This window comes from Pagrus major, chromosome 18, assembly GCF_040436345.1.
Source record: "Pagrus major chromosome 18, Pma_NU_1.0".
Classification (NCBI taxonomy): Eukaryota; Metazoa; Chordata; class Actinopteri; order Spariformes; family Sparidae; genus Pagrus; species Pagrus major.
The window spans coordinates 16282644-16301679 of record NC_133232.1 but is presented as its reverse complement, the minus strand read 5'-3'; the positions used below and the strand labels follow the sequence as shown (position 1 = coordinate 16301679).

General features: G+C 41.1%; 2 protein-coding genes across 3 annotated transcripts; both read right to left on the bottom strand.

The window, feature by feature from the left end:
• Positions 1-272: 272 nt before the first annotated feature.
• Positions 273-6148, bottom strand: LOC141013543 (cyclic nucleotide-gated cation channel-like). Its single transcript, XM_073487296.1, has 10 exons — positions 6060-6148; positions 4616-4726; positions 4261-4452; positions 4051-4161; positions 3014-3120; positions 2300-2787; positions 1890-2168; positions 1673-1771; positions 546-923; positions 273-458 (listed from the first exon to the last, which is right to left on the bottom strand). The coding sequence occupies exons 1-10, from the start codon at positions 6146-6148 to the stop codon at positions 273-275; spliced, it is 2040 nt and encodes a 679-aa protein (XP_073343397.1).
• Positions 6149-8084: 1936 nt separating this feature from the next.
• Positions 8085-18784, bottom strand: LOC141013358 (plastin-2-like). 2 transcript variants are annotated; one of them, XM_073487056.1, is made up of 16 exons: positions 18733-18784; positions 15018-15086; positions 14301-14452; positions 13840-13969; positions 13580-13712; positions 13333-13414; positions 13062-13227; positions 12798-12937; positions 12455-12550; positions 11996-12182; positions 11786-11864; positions 11558-11675; positions 10507-10640; positions 9992-10115; positions 9724-9848; positions 8085-9369 (listed from the first exon to the last, which is right to left on the bottom strand). In XM_073487056.1, exons 2-16 carry the CDS (start codon positions 15076-15078, stop codon positions 9237-9239), a joined length of 1860 nt encoding a protein of 619 aa, XP_073343157.1. In that variant the 5' UTR covers positions 15079-15086; positions 18733-18784; the 3' UTR covers positions 8085-9236. The 2 variants fall into 2 exon arrangements, with proteins under 2 accessions (XP_073343157.1, XP_073343158.1); XM_073487057.1 differs by lacking the exon at positions 18733-18784 and adding an exon at positions 18574-18718.
• Between the last annotated feature and the right edge of the window lie 252 nt (positions 18785-19036).

The window sequence follows — 19036 nt, the reverse complement described above, 5'->3', positions numbered from 1 at the left end:
TTCACTTACATGGCTTTCACGACAAGGTGGAGGGGATGGCAGCGTCGTGAAACCTTATGGCTGACAAGCCAGAGGACACTGTTCGAGACAGTGTTCAAACAATTGTAAGTGAGAAACCACTAGTGTGTGACAGAACCAAGTAAGCCACAAAAACAGCCTCTCCCAACCCTAACCAAGCCATTTTTGTGGCCAAATCTAACCAGACCATAAGCACGGCATTGTCACAACATAAAATTGAAAATTTAACATAAAGAAAAGTTGCAACATATGGTTCACAGTCGGATGTTGATTTCACTGCGCACGCTGTCGCCACCAGAAACACTCTCGTTGCCGTCAGCATCTGACAGGAAGCCGCTGCCTGTGGCGGCTGTGGTGATGTTGTGTTCGAGGGTCGTGATTCGCTGTTTCAGTCGAAGCTGGGATGAGTTGAACTCACTCTGCAGACGGGCCAAACATGTCTGAAAACAAGGTTATCATTGGTTATTAACATTACTGTGACACAGCAATAGTCCCAACAGCTGTAGTAGCTGAGTAAGTATTCTGACCTGTAGCCGGTCCAGACTGCTTTCCAGCCTCTCCACCTTCTCCTCAATTTCCTCCCCTGCAGACACGTTCACTTCCTCCAGAAGCCCCTCCTTCTGCAGGATGTCCCGCCCCCTCTGCTCCAGCTGGGCCCTGGCGTGGGGGAACTCTTGAAGCGCCTCCATCAGGTCTTGTTTGGAAAGGCAGAACAGGTCTGAGTATCCCAGACTGCGAATATTAGCCGTCCGTCTGTTTCCCATCTTGCTGCCGCTGATGTTCAGGATGCTGATTTCTCCGAAGCAGCTTCCTGAGGTCAGAACAGCGAACTGTGTGACTCCATCCTCCCCCACCACTGCCAGTTGGCCATCTTTGATTATGTACATCTCCTTACCCACATCTCCCTTCGAAAAAGAGTAATAAGTTATAAAAAGTTATAATTTTTTCTACTTACAGCAGTACTGTCATTAGTTAGGTGTAGCACTAGTAGTACTGTAGGTTTGAGACATCACTAAGTAGGTCTATCATTAATTTGCATTGTTCATATACACAAGGACATATATGCCTACGATACTATACAATATAATCCTGTCGCCGGTTTCCACTTATGCCACTGATTGACGCAAACGTGGAGGAGAGAGGTGGAGGCAGATATGAGTGCGGAAGGTTATACCTGGGGGGGTGAGAGAAGCCTCCTTTGAGTGAAACAGCGATGAGTGAACGAGTGAGATTGGATTTGGGCTTAGTTTACCCGTAAGAAATTTTCTGCCATCCAGTGTTTTTATAGCATTAGGGCAGTCATTTATGGTATAGTATAGTTGAATATCATCTGCGAAGCAGTGATAGGAGATACCTTTAAAATACCTTATTATCTGTCCAAGGGGAAGCATATAAGCAAACAAAACTGAACCAAGTATTGAACCTTGGGGCACACCAGATTAGAGAGTTTCAGATGTGAAGGTGAAGTGGCCAACAGATACTGCAAAACTCCTATTAGAGAGGTAGGAGGAGAAGCCAGGTTGACCAAGTCTCTGAATCAAGCTACAGTGGTCCACAGTATGTATGGACACCCCAGCCATTACATCCATTACAGTACTGCAGCATTAGCAATTGATAATACAGGACGTTCTTCAACATAAGAGGTAACACTAACCTTTCTACAGATGTAGTCTCCCGGACTGAAAACCTGTGGTCGAAGTTTTAATACCAATTCTACAAGGAGGCCTGCCTCACAGTCCTGGAAAATACGCACCTGTGTCCACAAAAACAAACACAACACACACAATTATTTTTGAACGTTTCATGACAACCCCAACACAAATATATTTCCTTAATGGAGTTAGGAGGCTTTGTGATGTAGATGACTTTACCTTCTTCAGGGTGTCCAGGTGAACATTAATAGCAATCTCAGCTCTCAGTTTGTTGGGCAGGCTCCTCAGCACCTCCTGTTCATCTATCGTCTTCTGATTGGTCCAGAGGTAGTCGAACCAGCGGATGACGCGCTGCTCGAGCATCTTGCTTACATGTCTGAAGTGCATGTAGTGTTTCAGGGTGTCAACGCGGCTCTGAAAGGTGGCTCTCGTGGCATTCATGTTGGAGATCATGGCTCCGACATTACCCACAATGGAGGCAAAAATCAGAACACCCACCTGGGACAGAAATACCGTTATTAGCTACTTTGATAGACTGGAACAACTGGGATCCACATGGTTTAAGGCTTTGTTGGATTATTTAAGGTAACATCATATCAGTTAAGACTACACCATTGCTATGCACTCACCAGAAAGTCAAAAATCAGGAACAAATATTCCTCATCTCTAACAGGAGGAGGTGTCTCTCCAATGGTGGTCAACGTCAGAGTGGACCAGTACAGACAGTATATGTAACTTCTGGTCAGGGAGCCAAACTCAGGATCTGATGCATTGGGATAAACCCAAGAATCAGAGCCCAGTCCCAGGAACTTGGAGAAGCTGTAGTATCCACAGGCGTTCCAGTGGATGATCACCAGGATATACAGCACCAGTTTACAGATGCGGAAAGCGTTGGGGTAGCCCGTTCGTGTCTCTGTACGTTCAAAAAACTCAAACAACCGCGTCAGGCGCAGCAGCCGGTTGAATCGAAGAAGAGGAGTGTAGCTGATTCCAACGGTCAGGTACAGGAGGTCAGTCGGAAGGATGGAGGAAATGTCGAGTTTACACTGTAACGTTCGAACGTATGTTTCCCTCAGACGCTGCACATCTTTCACCATCAAACCTTGATCCAAGAAACCTTCAAATACATCGTAAACATAAATAAATGAATGAATGTATGCTTATCTCATATGAAAAATGTGTTAGTTTAAATCAAGATCCAGTCAAACATGTTCATACAGTAGTAGAAACTTGAGTCTAGACTAGCAATGACCCAATTCTTTGAATATTAGCAGTAAATTCTCACTGAAGCTTTGAAGTCAGGACAGCCCTAGTCTTAACTCATGCACTCATTTTTTCAGTACCTGTGTGGAGACGAACAGCTATGTCCAGGATATAGACACCATCACAGATGTAGTCCAGTACCAGCCACACCAACACGTTCCTCATCTGGAGCTCATCAAAACAGGCTCTATAGAAACATATTAACTGACTTACAAGCAAAAGAAGGAAATCACAGAAACTTCCTGTACCAAACAAACATTAGTGAAAACTATTCTTTAGATCAGGAATATCAGTGCTCCCTTTTAGTAACTGGAAAAGCAGTTGCGGTAGTAATGCAGTATCAGTATGATGGGGCCAAATGATGAAGGTACTATCAAAATTCTGTGACTATCAAACTATCAAATTACAAAATTCATATTTTTTTCCATATAGGTCGATGGTAACATTGGTGACATTATGTGTATTGGAGGATGCAGGTAGCTAAATCTCCCCCTTGGGCCTATGTGTAAAGAGGAGTGAAATGCATGACAGTACATTGGAAATGTGTGTTCCCCATTGGACAAAAAAGGGGCGCTCAATACCAAAGCTTCTGCTGGCACTTTTCAGAATTAGTGTTCCATTAAACCTGCATTAAAGGTGCACTATGTAATTTTAATCAGAAGAGGAAGATCTTCATTGACTGATTTTTTTTTATAACTAAACAAACTACATAGAGGAACTCTCTTTGTTTTCATGACTGAATAAACTGGATAAACAAACTGACTTTAAAGAACAACACAATTTCATACTGTTTGACTTTGTTTACATTTGGCGGACCCTGCCACCTTCCTAACTTCAGTGTTCGGGGGACCTTATTTACCTCTGAGAACAATCCAAATATTGGATTTCTCACACCAGACACTGGAAAAAACTGTTTGTGAACATCCCTTCAGGAAGCAATGGGTGACATCAAACTCACTAATCTTGTTAGAGTCTTTCTACAGTAGACCTAGTGGAACAGTGGTAGTTGTCACAGTAGTAGATCTAGTCAGAGGTATGCCCAAGAAAGGGTTCATAGTAGAACAAGTATCAGAACTTCCACTAGTATTGTTGTATAGCACAGTTATAGTTTCCTCACCTGACAACTAGCAGGGTCCAGTTATAAAAAACAGCAACACCAATCACCATCAGCCAGTGGTAGTACGCATCATCAGATGGTGATAAGACTACAATGTTACACTTCCTCCTCCTAGCAGAGAGTGACACAAACAGAAAGTCAGAGATCTTTATGTAAGGGTCAGTTGATGTTTAATGTGTACGCATTTTTTCAATTTTTTTGTTTTCTTACGTGCGTCTGGTGCGTCTTGCTTCATTGTCTGCATCAGAGCCAGTGCGGCTGTGGCTGAACCTGCTGGGCGGGGCTTGCATGTCTGTGTTGGCGGGGCCTCTGAAACGCTCCAAGAAGGAGTCCGGTCGCTCTGTCTCCTCATTCAAACTCTTCTGTGCCCATTCTCTCAGAGTCATCACCATATTAACTATCCTGAAGACAGGTAGAAAGATAAACGTAAAAAGGTTTATAATACATGACGCCAATAATTAACGTTGTCACACAGTGGAAATAAATGAGCTCATACTTCTGAATATTCAAAAAGAAATAAGAGTTCAATCAAATTGTGGATTAGTTAATTTATCAGGTGTCATACCTGGACAGAGCACCTCGCCCACGAAAGGAATTCTGGGAATTAATATCCCTTCTGTCAATGGCCGCCATTCTCTGAAGCTCAGAAGAAGTGTCATCACACATCGACTGTGCTCTAAACACACACGCATACACATCACAAATACATAAAGACAATATTTCACTGACCACTACAACAATTTCTATAAACTCCTACTCCTACACAAAGGAGGGTAACAGTAGTAGTACACAGTAGTAAAAATGATCAAGAAGTGCAATTATGAAGATAGAAAAAGAAATGCACATATATTCATTATCAATGCATGTTTTATCCACTTGGGGGCAGTGTAAGTATTTCTGCCCACCTGATGAATTTAAGTCCAGTCGCCACCAACTCTGAAGAAAAATATGTAGCTCTTTAGCTGCTAAATGATCCACTACATTCATTAACTAGAGGCTAACTTTGCCTGTCTGCCATTTGGTGCTTGGCATGTGGCGTACAGGTGTTTGTGATGATCTATCTGCTCCTGCTGGGATTAATGAGAGCAGTGAAACTGAACCAAAACAATAAAGTTGTCGCAGTTTAAACCAAAAGTTTGAGTCTAAAGAAGCTGAAACTAAAGCTGACGGAGGCTGTCGGGTTGATGTCAGAATTCTTACACAGAGGTAAACAAAACAATCATTTACGATCTGATAAATATTGTCAGATTATTAACTATCATAATAATGTTTGGGGTTTTTTTTAAGGAAAAGAGATACAGCACCTTTCTTCAAGCTCTGTAGATGTATTATTTTTTAGAAAAGATTTGTCTACGTCAAAATGTTATCAATATAACTTTTAACAAAAATAAAAGAGGTTGTTATTGTAAATGATATAGCCAGTATGTATCTTAAATGTAACATTTAAAGGCACACTATGCATGATTTGTTGGTTGCTGTTTGAGTGTTTTTACTCAAAGCTGGTCACATTGGTGATGTTCTTAAGCACAGTGAGAGTACATTTTTTATGGATTTTGTGTGAATTCATCTGAAGCGCCTGTCCGCTGTTTGCCTGTCTGCTCTGCGAGTGTGTCTAACTCAGACACGCAAACCTGCAGCTCTTGACACAGACAGAACAGAGACGGAGACGGTGATGTAGCCTGGACGCTGTTATTGGCTGGGGGCTGCACACCACTCCACAAATGTTGAGCCCAGAAACATCCTGAACATGACGAAATACTACGAAAATAAGAAAATACAGGCAGAGGGCATAGTGTCTGCACATACAGACACTGCCACACACTTCTTGTAGGTGTCTTTACATTGTTTTTTCAGAAAATCCTGTATGGTGTACCTTTTACAACATAATACAAAATTGGAAAAAATTACCTGCTGTCATTCTCACAATGCAATATCAGTCGTAGTTCTACTTTGACTGAATGACAGACATTTACCGTAGCACTATGTACAAATATTAGTAGCACCCATACCTGCTTAGTGTGCTGTCAGCTCGGTCACTCTCCTCCTCTGTCCATGTTTTCACAGACAGCCTGTGTGAATCCTGCACTGTACCTGTCATACTACAAAAACACACTATCAGCACATTATCACCACACATACACACATGGACCACAGGAATCAGACAGACGAACAAAAACTCAACTTAACATACACACACAGTCATAAAACACACTTGTAGACACTCACACACTCTAACTTGCAAGGTACAACACAGACTGACATTAAAGAGACATGCAAACATAGAGAGACTCATGCAGACTGCCAAGCACACACACATGCAATGATGGACCCATAGTCAGAAAAGGAAGGTCATCCAGTACGAGGTCATCCTGTATCAGGCATCACCACGGAAACCAGATGGCATGGCAACAAGCAGTATGTGACAACAGATCATAAGGGAGAGACAGAAAAATGTTCACTCAACAAACCTGATGAATTTCCAGATCCAGCGTTAGTTCATCTCACATTTAGTTCAGTTGCATCCCATCTGTCTGTAGGTAGATTCACACAGACCAATACTCATGTGAAAGGATGGATGGATGCAGTGAACAAACGTAACCGATCAAAAGCGTGATCACATGGTACTTGACAAAAGCATCGTTTAAATTGCAAATTGTGTGTGTGTGTGTGTGTGTGTGTGTGTGTGTGTGTGTGTGTGTGTGCGTGCGTGGGCGTGTGTGTTCCTTTTCACCACTGAGCTCATCTGAATTCAAGAACCTCGTTTGAAGTGGCCTCTGAACTACAAGTGTGTCTCCTGATTACTGAGAGAGACGTGTTTTTTATGCACACACCTGCACAGGAGAATTGAGACGTACATTTATGTCACAAACTAGGATTCTGATCCAAAATGCCGTTCATACTGAGCAGAGGAATAAATAGTTTGAGGTGGAATGTGTTGAAATGTGCTCTGAGCGCTATGGTGGTGCACACATGGTACATTAAAGCGCGTGCGGGGTAATTGCAAGTAATTTCTTTTGGACTGAATGACACATGATTGGTTGGATTAAAATAAGTGTGCTTCCAGCAGGCTCAACAGCTGCCTCTCAACACTGATTACTGTTTGTTCTTGCTTAACTACAAAGCTAATCTTGAGGAAAAAGCTGTTATAATGAACCAGTGCACTTATCAATATTATATTAACACTGGCAAAAATGTTGTGAAATGTATTGCTTCTAGTGAGGAATTCACTGACACTTGTCTCCCAGTGTAGTTACCCTCAGCTTTACTGTTATTTATCGGCTTTCAGCTCATTGTTTTGGTTTTCTAGGCTACAAACTAACGTCTTTTTTACAGCCTACTCTAAAAAGTGAACTGTGCACAAAATTAGCGGCTTGCAAGTGAACATAGTGGAGCATTTACCAGCTAAACAGCTTGATATTTACCTCAGGCATGGCAGAGAGCAAATAAGCTAGAAGCAGACAAAAAATTAGACTTGAATTTATCACAAGGCCAAAAAAACGTGAGTTAAAGGAATAGATCACAATTAAGGAAACTACCACTTGCTTGCTTTCTTTTAGAGGGAGATAAGGCCAGTCTCATGTTAATGGAAGTATAAAGATGAAGTTAGGATGCAATTAGCCTAGCTTAGCATAATCACTACGACGCAGGTGGGAAACGGTAATTGTATTGTGAAAATGTTAAACTACTCCTTTGACCTTGAATGAACTAAATTGAAAACAATGAGGTGTGGGGCGATGGAGTCTCGAGTGTGCCACCAAAATAAATTATGATTAAGAAATTATAGATTTTATTGAATTTTAGATATATTGAATTGATATGTCATCTGCGATGTGTTGGACCTTAAATTTTCCAAGGAGACGCCTGAGAAAATAATTCTCAATTGGCAAAGTTATTATGTTTTTTTTATGATTTTCCATTCACTCATTTAAATTGCATTGAATCGAGTTGATTCATTAATTATAATTAGTGATAAAGTCTTTATCCAGGTGGCATATGGTACATAAAAAGACAATAAATAAACAGAAAACAAACAATTTATGAAAAAATGCTTTTATTTAACATTATTGATCTGATTGTACACACTGAATTTTCAAAGTATTGCTATCATGTAAAGCTGTATAGCAGTTACATTCCAAGGAGCTGAGAAAGATAAACAGCTGATTGGAAAAGTCTTTACTGAGAAACATTTGGGATAAAGAAGAAAACACATCGGTACTGGAATGTTGACATCAGCAGCAACAAAACTGGATAACCAATCCACAAGTTTAACAAAACAAATTAAAAGGTATTCAGTTTTACAGTTACTTGTGTTAAGACACAAACTGCCAGTGATCTAGCACAGCTTTGGTCACATATAAAAAGGCCCAAAGGTATTCAGTAAAGAATATTAGAATATGGCTTAGTTACAATAAATGCTCACACTGTGAATTGGCTGGCACGTTGGGAGATACAGCAGAACTTAGTCGGCATATCATGAGGTTGTGACACATGGGAAACTTTAAGGCAATGCAGCTGGGGAAATGTAAAAAGTAAACAGGGACCTCCAACCAGAGTCTCGTTACAGATTAAAAACAAACCTTAAACGTTGAGGAAAAACTACAAAAATAACTACCTCTAATTTCCTGATGTTACACAGTCGTTGTCTTCAAGTGTTTCCCATGTATCACAGCCTTTACAATTAAAGAAACAAAACCTTGTATTCATTTAACAGGCTTACTCCTCATCGGGTCACAGCTGGGCAGGAACCTATCCCAGCATGCACTGCCATTCACACCTGTATTCATATCTATGTGCATAATGGGAAGTTGACTTACTTGAAGTGACCCAAACCAAAACTGAGATCGAGAAAAAAGCCACAACCCCAAATATTTAGCACGTTATAGTCTCACTTCACTGCAAACTGTCCAACCATTTAGACGGTACTCATTTCTTTGAAGCTCTAAGATCACTACTGTCATTTTTATCTTGTGTTATGTTCATTTTTGTTTTCTAACCTTTGAATGCAGAACAGATGAATAAAGTGACACTTCTATCTTTGCTAATAGTGAATAACCACCAAAAATAGCAGACAATTCATTCATGTTCACTCTCTTCATGTTTCATCCATTCAAACAAAGGCGAAGACAGTCTGTAAGTCAGTATGTGTGTGCATGTGTGTGTGTGTAACAAGTGTATGTGTGTCTCCTTTAGACCCTTTTCATGCCTCTCCCCATCAGGCAGGCGAAGATGGTCATCACCATTTTCTGGTTAATCTCCACCAAGTCCTCAGGCAGGGCGTAGACTTTGGCTCCGATCTTCCTCGCCATGGAGATGGCATACCTGGTGCAGGAAAGGGTCACAGTTAGGATCACTAAGCAATGTATTAGATCTTTTTTCCAGTTACTTGTTTATGCAGCAGATGTATTTTAAATGTATATGTAAAAATGTAATTTATTTCAGTTTGACATTGTCTTTTATCGTCACTCTTTTATCCACATTACTGAGGTCTCTGAGGGTTACATTTGTAACCTTTTTATCAGTGTTCTCTGATGTTTTATGTCTGACATTGAATGAATTTATCACTTTTTTATTACTAGTTGTGTGGATTTATATTTGTCACTGCATGCTCAGGATTTAGACACAAACATAATGCTAACTAATAAACAAACTGTCAAAGAGCAGGAAGGTGATTACTTGGCATTGTCCAGTTTGTCTTCGTCTGACAGATTTTCTGCTTTAACCAGATCGAAGTTCACACTGTTGGGCTGAAGTGCATCAATCAGGTCCAGAACTGGAATACTGGTACCGATCGATTTGTCCTGAACAGAGGGACACACGCACACACACACACACACATCAGATCACACATGTATCCTCCTTTGCTAAGGAAAGATTAAACACTCACACTTTCTCTTCAAACAATGATACTGAACAAAGGTAAGTAAAATATATGTGAAGTCACCTTAAAGCTTTTGATAGAGGAACTCTTGCCATTCTCAGACAAAGTCTTGTTGACCCATGAAACTATCAAATCATCTCCTGCAACTTCTCCTTCTCCAAGGAATTCCAGAACATTTAAAGTGTACCTGTGTATAGAGGACAAGACAAATGTCTGGTTATCAACAATTAAATCATATATATTGTAAATACAGTATTGAACCTGGGGTACAATGAGGTAGCTAAATAGTTATGGCGCAGCAGAATACCTTGCCATAATTACTGTAAATAACTGAACCATGATGACAGGTAGCCTGGGGATCAATCTTCTCACCTTGCCCTCCCCGGTGTATTACTGGGTGTGCTTGTTTTCTCTATGCTTCACTGACAGAAACAGGGAAAGCCTTCACTGTGTGATGTGACAACAGCCCCCTCTCCCTGTTCTGGGCTGTATAACAGCTCAAACATCCAGAGTGTTTTTGTAACATCTCAGAAATACCACATAATGACTGTAAGTAATGACTATTAAGCCTAGGTCACCTCCTCATCAGCTGCCACACCAGCGCCAGGGTTAGAGTTTCATTTCCATCGTAGATGTCCTGTCCGGCAATTCCCACCAGGGAAAAACCAGCTTTTTTCTTGCCCAGCTCCACAGCATAGTTACAGTTTTCAATCTGTCGTACACACACAAAGTTAGTTTATTTTACGGTAAACTCAGTTGTTCAAAGTGAAACTGAGTGAGAGAGTTACATGTGGATGTATATAAATATTTTGTTTATATAAATTTACAAATATATATGATAGGGATGCACGATAATGTCAGCACACAGTCAGTATTTGCCAATAGAGGCTTCAAAATAACATACCGGCCTGAAATGAACATTTCTGCCGATATGACAGGACGATAAGATGACACTTTAATTATGTGCACATGACATGAACTGTTGACCAGGTCATTTTTTATCCCAGGGAATGTGTACATTTTTAAAAGCATTGTACGTCTCCATCTGCTAGTGGGCCATCACAATAACCCCTAGATTCTCCCGGGCCTGTCTCAGCTGCTTTAAAGCCACCAGAGCTGATCACGCCATTCTATACAATGTTCAAGTTTCTACCGGATGCGCCCTGACACGTTTCAGCAGCGTACCAGAAGCGGCTCTCAGCTCTGCTCAGCAGTGAATCCACGGCAAGTCTATTTTTGACAGAAGCAGACCGCGACCACATCAATCTGCACAGAGCAGATCGAGCCAGACAGGAAGTCGGACAGTGGAACAGTTGGATATGACGCCGCGGAGAGCACAGAACAAAACACATTGCACTCGCCAGGTAACAGAGACGTGCCCAGTGGAATCAAGGGGTAAGAGTTGGGATAAAAGTCATGAAAAATGTGTGCGTATATCTATGTTGGCATCGACAATTGGCCAAATGAGTTGAAAAAAATCTGCATATCAGACATCCGCAAAAATCCATTATTGTGCATCCCTTATATATGAAAATGAGATTTCTACCATTTCAAAGACTCTTTTTCATTCATGTCAGGTTGCAAACCCATTCTTTAAACGATACATACTTTAGCAGTGTGTTAATTTACCTTTTTTATATGTCCTCCTCCTCCCTTGAATGGAGGGAGGTTGACTCTGTTGTCCCAGTCCACTTCCACCTTAATCTTTTCATAAAGCTGGAGAATCACCATGGCGTCATGCAGATCTCTGCATTAAGACACACACATACACACGGGCATGTATTGAATGAGTGAATTGTGGATCAGCGTGGCAACAAACAGTAGAAATGATGACTACAGCAAGCGAGAGATACTGACCCGTAGATATGGTGAACATGTGGACGCACTCCAAGAGAGTTCATCCAGTTCCTGAACGTTCTCTCCTCTCTGGTCTCACCTCGAGGGAGACAATGTGGGAGGCAGATTAGCTTCACACACACACACACACACACACACACACACACAGCAGGGTTTTACTGGACATTTGTGAAAGTATGTGTGTGAGAGAGAATATTCATCGTTGCTCACTTTGCAGATTCCAGTCTTCGTTCTCTGGTTTGGTGAGTGCCGGGTGTTTGTTGAACAGCGTGGCCACAAAGGCCATGTTGAGCTTTGAGTTTCCGCACACGACGTCAGTAGCGGTTACAAACTGTCGGCAGCCGAGGCGGTCGGCCTGTACGAGCATACACTCTGCTCTCTTCATAAGATCCTTCTCCTGGTGACATATACAGATTTACATTTTGTTAAGGAAAACAGGCTCTCATGTCTCCACACATCTGCCCTGTATCACCTTCGTTCCCCCAGCCTTCCCAGCGTATCAGCTCCTTCCCTGCTCTCTTGTTTTTCGCCTACTCATTACCCTCACCTGTGTTTCTCCGCATCTCTCCACCTGCACCTCATCCCTTTGATAGTTCAGTTGAAGTGCATTACACTTTGCGGTCTTAAGATAAAAAGTGGCATATTCAAGCTATAACTCTATGAACTCACATAAACACCAGTCATGTCCACCTCAACCCGTGGAACGTCCTCTTTGCTGCCGTCTGGAGCAATCTGCTCAAGCAGGTGGAAGTACGCCTTGGAGTCCTGCACATGCACAGATAGACACTTAGTGAAATATGACAAAATACCAAACCACACTGATAGGTATTCCCACCACATGAGACAGATTTATACTCCTCTTTGTTGATTTCATGAACATTAAGTTGTGGATTTATGTGGGAGTCAAACTGTTGCATCAAATATCACAATATGTAACTTAAACTCTGTTTAATTTCACGGTTTCAGTGGCAATACTGTAAGAGGTTCAGGCATTCCACCAACATTTCTTTACCTTAATATCTCCAGAAAAGTTTGATATGGACATTCCAACTTTCTTTAAATGGAAATTGGCCCAGCGCAGCAGCAGCTCCTCAGGACTGAGCTTCATCAACTCTTCCAGACTCTCCCCTTCCTCTAACAACGCTGCTATAGCTGCATACACAAACACAAGCATGACGCAGAATGATGAATTAAAGCTAAATATGTTTGTAGGAGAGAGGTTATCTGCATGTTTTATTCTTTATTCCATTGCGAAAGCATGTGTTTGTGTACATACCTTCATTGCGGCTCAGCTCTATATCTGCAAACAGTCCTATCTTGATAATCTGCCAGAGGAGTCCGAGCACCAGGTGAGGTTTGCCCTCCTTCAGGTCCTGAGCTCCGATATTGACGACTTGGCAGCCGATGGCAGAGGCTGAATTCAGAGCCAAGTTCAGATTCTCCTGTTGGGGGGAAAACAGATGCACAAAGTCAGGAGGAAACAACCAAACAGGTGATGATAGAGGCCATAGACATACAAGTGTCCACTAGTTGAGAAACTGACTAACCTGTATGGTGAAAGGTGTGAGTTTCTTTTTATTGATGGTTCTCTCATCAATGGTGTCAGGAACAGAGAGGTTGATGAGTTTACTGCAAAAACACATAAAGGAAAACTTAATAGCACACTGAACTTTTACAATGCCTTAAAACAGTGAAAACTAGTTAAAGTTGAAGACAGAGCTGGAGGAAAAGTACAGATAATATCAAAGTGAGGGATCAATATGCTTAAGTCAAATTTGTCTTGGTAATATTCACCAAAGCAAGATGCCGTCTGCTACCGCTTTGAACAGAGCTTCAGTGCTGGGGTTTATGGGCAGGACTCCTTGACAGTCTGGGTCCTTCTCCAAAGATGAGTTGATGTAGTTGGCGAAGGCAAAGCGCTCCTGCTCTGAAATTCAGTGAAGTCAAGTGTCAAGATCTTTCTGTCTTAGATACCATTGGACAGTGAATCCTGATATAATCGTATAGGTATTAGTTTTACTCTGTAATAAGACAAGTTATGTAGCTTTACTAACCAGAGATTGAATGTTGAGTTCCTTCACTAGAGATCTCGCTGGTGCCCCCGATGGCTACGATGCCTTCTTTTTTGTTGAGAGCTTTCTTGAAGTTTTGAGCATACTCTTCGTTCTTCAGATCCTGGTAAATCTGAATGTGCACACAAAAACACACACCTGAGTCAATCTAATTCTGATAATTGTTAAGATACTGATTAATAACGATGGTTTACTACTCTGTCAGTTGGTTAATTAGTCTTTTCTTATTAGTTATTTACTCACTGACCATACATCAGCAATCAACTGATTAAAGTCTAGTCAGTTATCCAATCAGATAGTTGGTCAGTTAAATATCAATCAACCATTATTCATTTAGTCATCAATAGGTAGTTAGTAAGCTGTTAGTAAAGATGTGAGTTGTGGTTTAGTTAGTTACTTAATAATTCAGTCAGTCAGTTAGTTAGTTAGTTAATGTTACCTACAGCCTTGAACTCTTCCAGGTCGATGCGGCTGTCGTTGTCTTTGTCCAGCTTCTTAAGGAGTTCTCTGATCTGGTATCCAGCCATAGGACAGCGCACCTCTTGAAAGAGATTACTGAGTTCTTTGGCACAGATGTACCCATTACCATCGACATCTTGAGAAGTGGGGTGGAGGCAACAGGGACAAGGAGGGGGGGAGGGGGGAGACATAAAGTTAAAGCAATGTTTTATTTGGAGCCCATGCTGCTCTTTTCTATGTGTGATTGATACATCATTATCAGGATTTGGTCTGTACTGGGGTTATTTTATCTTAAGCTTGGAGACTTAATTAAAGTATGGGTTACAAAACAGTAACAGTTGCAGTTTTCTGGCTAGTTAGATGTATTTTTTTTTTTTTTTTACCTTTGGTTTTTTAAACTAAGCTTACCATCTCCTGGCCCCATCTTCACATTTAACGCCCAGATATAAGGGAGGTATCAACCTTCTCTTTTCATTCTTGGCAAGAAAATCAATAATCAAATTTTCCAAAATGGCAAAATATTCCTATATAACTCCAATAACTGAACTGTAGGTATATCAAAAGGTTTCATTTCTTTCCATAACTCCAAAGAGAAACATCTGTCTGTCAGATGGAGCACACACAGTGTATGAAAACATGTGTTTGTCAGCTGCTTGACCTCTCTTGGTCGACTAATATATCACTGATGGGTATGTACTCACCCACTTTCTGGAAGCCTTCTGTGATCTCCTCCATCTCCTCAGGGCTGACCTTTGTTGCCATCTTCACACCTTTAAAACAGAACGGCAGAACACAAGAAAATGCAGCATTTAGTTACTTTAATACAGTTTTAGCAAGTGATAGTCGGTTTCTCTAGCGCTCCAGAAATCGCCTAAAATGCCCAGTTTATGACCTGGTAGCCTGTTTGCACGCTCAAGTTACAGTTAGTTCTTCTAAAATAAGGCAGCAGTCGGCCCATAGAGCGGCCAGGTTTGATTCCAACCTGCTGCCCTTTGCTGCATGTCTTCCCGTCTCTCTCTCCCCCATTTCCTGTCCAAAATAAATAAAGGATGGCTCGAGGCTCTGTTAGCTTGGTCTCTGAGATGATAGCATAACGTGTTCATCATTTTATTTATTGCCGAATGCTTGGGTCAGCCTGGAGGCAGGTTAAAGCTTTGAAGCACTACAGCTCTGTTAACTCAGCCAGGGAAATAGATAGTAGCCTGATCTATTTTAAAAACCCATTTAGCATTACAGTTATATCAGCAGTGAGACTCTTATAACTTCTAATAGATTTATGTAGAATGTGTGGTGTAATATGACTCTGTAATGGAGGGTAAAAGGTTTGTAATATAGCTTATGTAGACTAAGATGTATAAATGTTTAATATATCTCTCTAGAATAAAAATAGGTATTAATTGATCCACATATTTACATCCACAATAGCTGAAAGGTAGGGACGGGCAATTTGGTGAAAAAATAATACCACAATCTTTTTGATCGCAATCACGATCCACTATCTAAATTGTGATCTCTTCGCCAGACTTGAAAATGTCTAATAATTTCTCCATTTATACCATTCGAACACAATATTGCATTCAAGATAGTTCGTTTTTGGCACAAGCTCCTCATCCTCCATGTTGCTCACTATGACTGATGTTGCATTATTTGCAGTACGTCACCCAATGAAGAGCCACGTGAAGTAATTTGTCCAGTCGGCTACATCCATCTGTCGGTCTGTTTGAATTGTGTGGATGTGCTAGTCAATGAGCCTATGTGAAGTTGGGAAACAGAAGTAAGAGGACATTAAATATCGAGATCTCTACAATTCGCCTGAAAAGGACACCTGTGGACACCTTCAAGATCTATCACCACCTGAAATCATCAGATCGCCCACCCCTGCTGCGAGGTTAATGAATCTCTTCACCCATCCAAAAAACTGCCAAGGCAAAACACCAGCTGTCCATCTCTGTCCGCACTTTGGTTCACTTCATTTGTAGTGAGCTAAAATCTCAAAACTTCCCCAAATGCATCTAATTGAGAAATGTATTGTGTGATCTGGGCAAGCTGACCATTTAATACCACCAACAAGGCTAATGAAATGAGGTAGCAGCTGAATATATCTGTTTTAGCATGCAAATGTCTTCAGTAAAAAGAAATAAATCCTAGCAAATCTTGACCAGGATGTTACTTTCTGTAGTTGCTTGGCAGCTTAACACATCACACAATACATCAAATAATGCTACAGAAAATACTGGCCTAGAAATACAGTCTTAGCAGTACTGTAAGAGATAGTTAGATTAGCCCGTATATGACTTCATATGATTTAGTCCGAGAGAGAGAGCTCTCTGCTGCAGAAAGCACAGCCCTGTTAGCTGAGACGGTATGTCAACTTGATGTATTACATCCACAGACAATCAATACAAGCCTGGGAAGCCAAGTCCATTCAGATAAGTCAGGCATTATAAGCCTGAGATATGGCATCTAGCTCCAAACATCATATGGAAAAGGGAAACTGACCATCTTGTAGCTGTTAGATGAATATAACAAAATATTTTTTTCTATTTAGACATCCATCAAAAGATCTGATCTGATGAGAAATCCAGATCCAACTTGGAGAGATGAATGATGTCTGTCAGACGTTAGCAAACTAAAAAGATCCTCTTAAGTTGTTGCTCTTGACCTTCTGTTTGAACAAAAAAATCACCTTTCCACACCACAATCAGTAGTGCTCTCTGAGCGTCTTTGAGAATCTCTCACATGTGGCACGATCGTGTTACAGCATTAGCAAAAAATACAAATAGGCTCTGCTCCTGCGGCTTAAACATGCAAACGTGGTGGTTGCATGGTTGGCCAGACACAGGCACGCAATCACAGGGACGCCAGTGTCTACAAGAACACTCCTAAGTGTGCTTGTGACGATATAAATAACACTAGTGATCAGATGACATATTACTGAATGTCTCTTATCTGTTCTATTTCAATAAAGAAGAGATGTATTCCTCCAAATGCAAAACGCGCCTGTATAAACAATACAGACAGTAATAATAGTCATTTTTGAGGGCATTTCCGGTCCATTGGAAATGCATTAAACTTAAGCCATGTTTGTAATCTTAAAATATGTTTGTGTTTCTGCAAATATCATCTTTTTAACTTCAACCTTTTCAGTGTGAATAACACAGTAGAGAAACTAGAGAAAAATATACTTTTACTGCCACCAGATGTCACTGCTACAGGAAGAACAGCCCTTAATGTGGGAGGATTTACAGGTTTGTCCTTGCTATGTTTTCTGGGTTAGAAATAGAGATAATTAGAAGTCTTGTTATGTCAGTGTTGATCATAAAATCACAGGAATATATTACTGACATTACATGATCATACATAGCATGTCTGGGAAATACTGACCAGCTGTCTGCAGCTATATAGTGAAGAAATGTCAGCTCATAGATTTCCCAATTTAAATGAGTTTTTTTTTGGTCCTTTATCGAACATATTTACAGCACCAAAGTGTACTGATTAAAAAAGCAACATAAATCAGTCATCGGGCACACATCTGGATAAAATCTGGTGAAAATATGGTTGATCGACTCGATGACCCTGCAATGTCTGGATGCAATTTGTCCTCCAGATTTTATTCATCCAGTGATGCACATGACTGAAGGAGTGTCCCTGATGGATTCCTCACACACACACACACACACACACACACACACACACACACACACACACACACACACACACACACAGTGCTTAGCATGACGATGCAGTTCATGTCATTCATCCTGACACATCCTGACAGTGTCTGCTGCACTGTCTGCCAATCACACTACAGCTGCATCCCTTAAATTTATCGAGAAAAAGAGCAACCTTCAGCTTAACTGATTTGGAAACAACCACGAAACGTCTTATACAAACTAAACTGGCCATGCAGGATTTTATATTGTTTGCTGCAAATTGTCTTGACCAAAGGTTAATCTAATTTTATAATCTTGTAACCTTTACATGGTTCGAGCTAGCTAAAAGTTAAATGGGATTCTCAATAAAACATCAGCTAGCATACTGCAAATAAAAATAAATGGCAAATAGTATTCATAAAACATTGAGATGTATTGATAAAATATCGTGACTATCATTAACATATATAACATGAAGTGGAATTTCTTTTGTTTCTAGTGTCCAAACTAGCTTTTAAATGCATGTCACACGCTTTTCCCCACAGAAATACTGCGCATTTTAACCACTGTTAGCACGTTTCTTGACTTGTATCTCTCTACATACCTTGAGATAAGCAGTGAAATGTATTTCTTGCTGAATGGAGGAACAGCACATGTGCCGCAGTGACTTATAAATCCTATTTTCTGCTCTCCGGTCAGCCTCACACAAAGACTTCCCCTCCTGACTCTGGAGAAAACGCCCTAAAACGCTCCTTGCTCTCACCTGAAGTCCGCTGCTGCAGTTCAGTAACACCACCCGGGGAATGTGTCCCTGTGGCGGCCTCTCGCTGCTCCTCTGTCCCGTTTTCTTCAGCTGACACCGCCCGGCAGGGAGAACCGCTCCGCCCCTCCGCGCCACCCCCTTCCCAACCAAGCTTCCCCCGCCTTGCTGCCCTCATGTCTGAGCACTTAGCAAGAGAAACATCAACATCTCCAGTGGAGGCTGACATTTCATAGCATTGTTCTTACGTAGGGAACAGCAGCTTATGTTTGTTCATTGATATTTCCTAAAATATATCCACTAAATC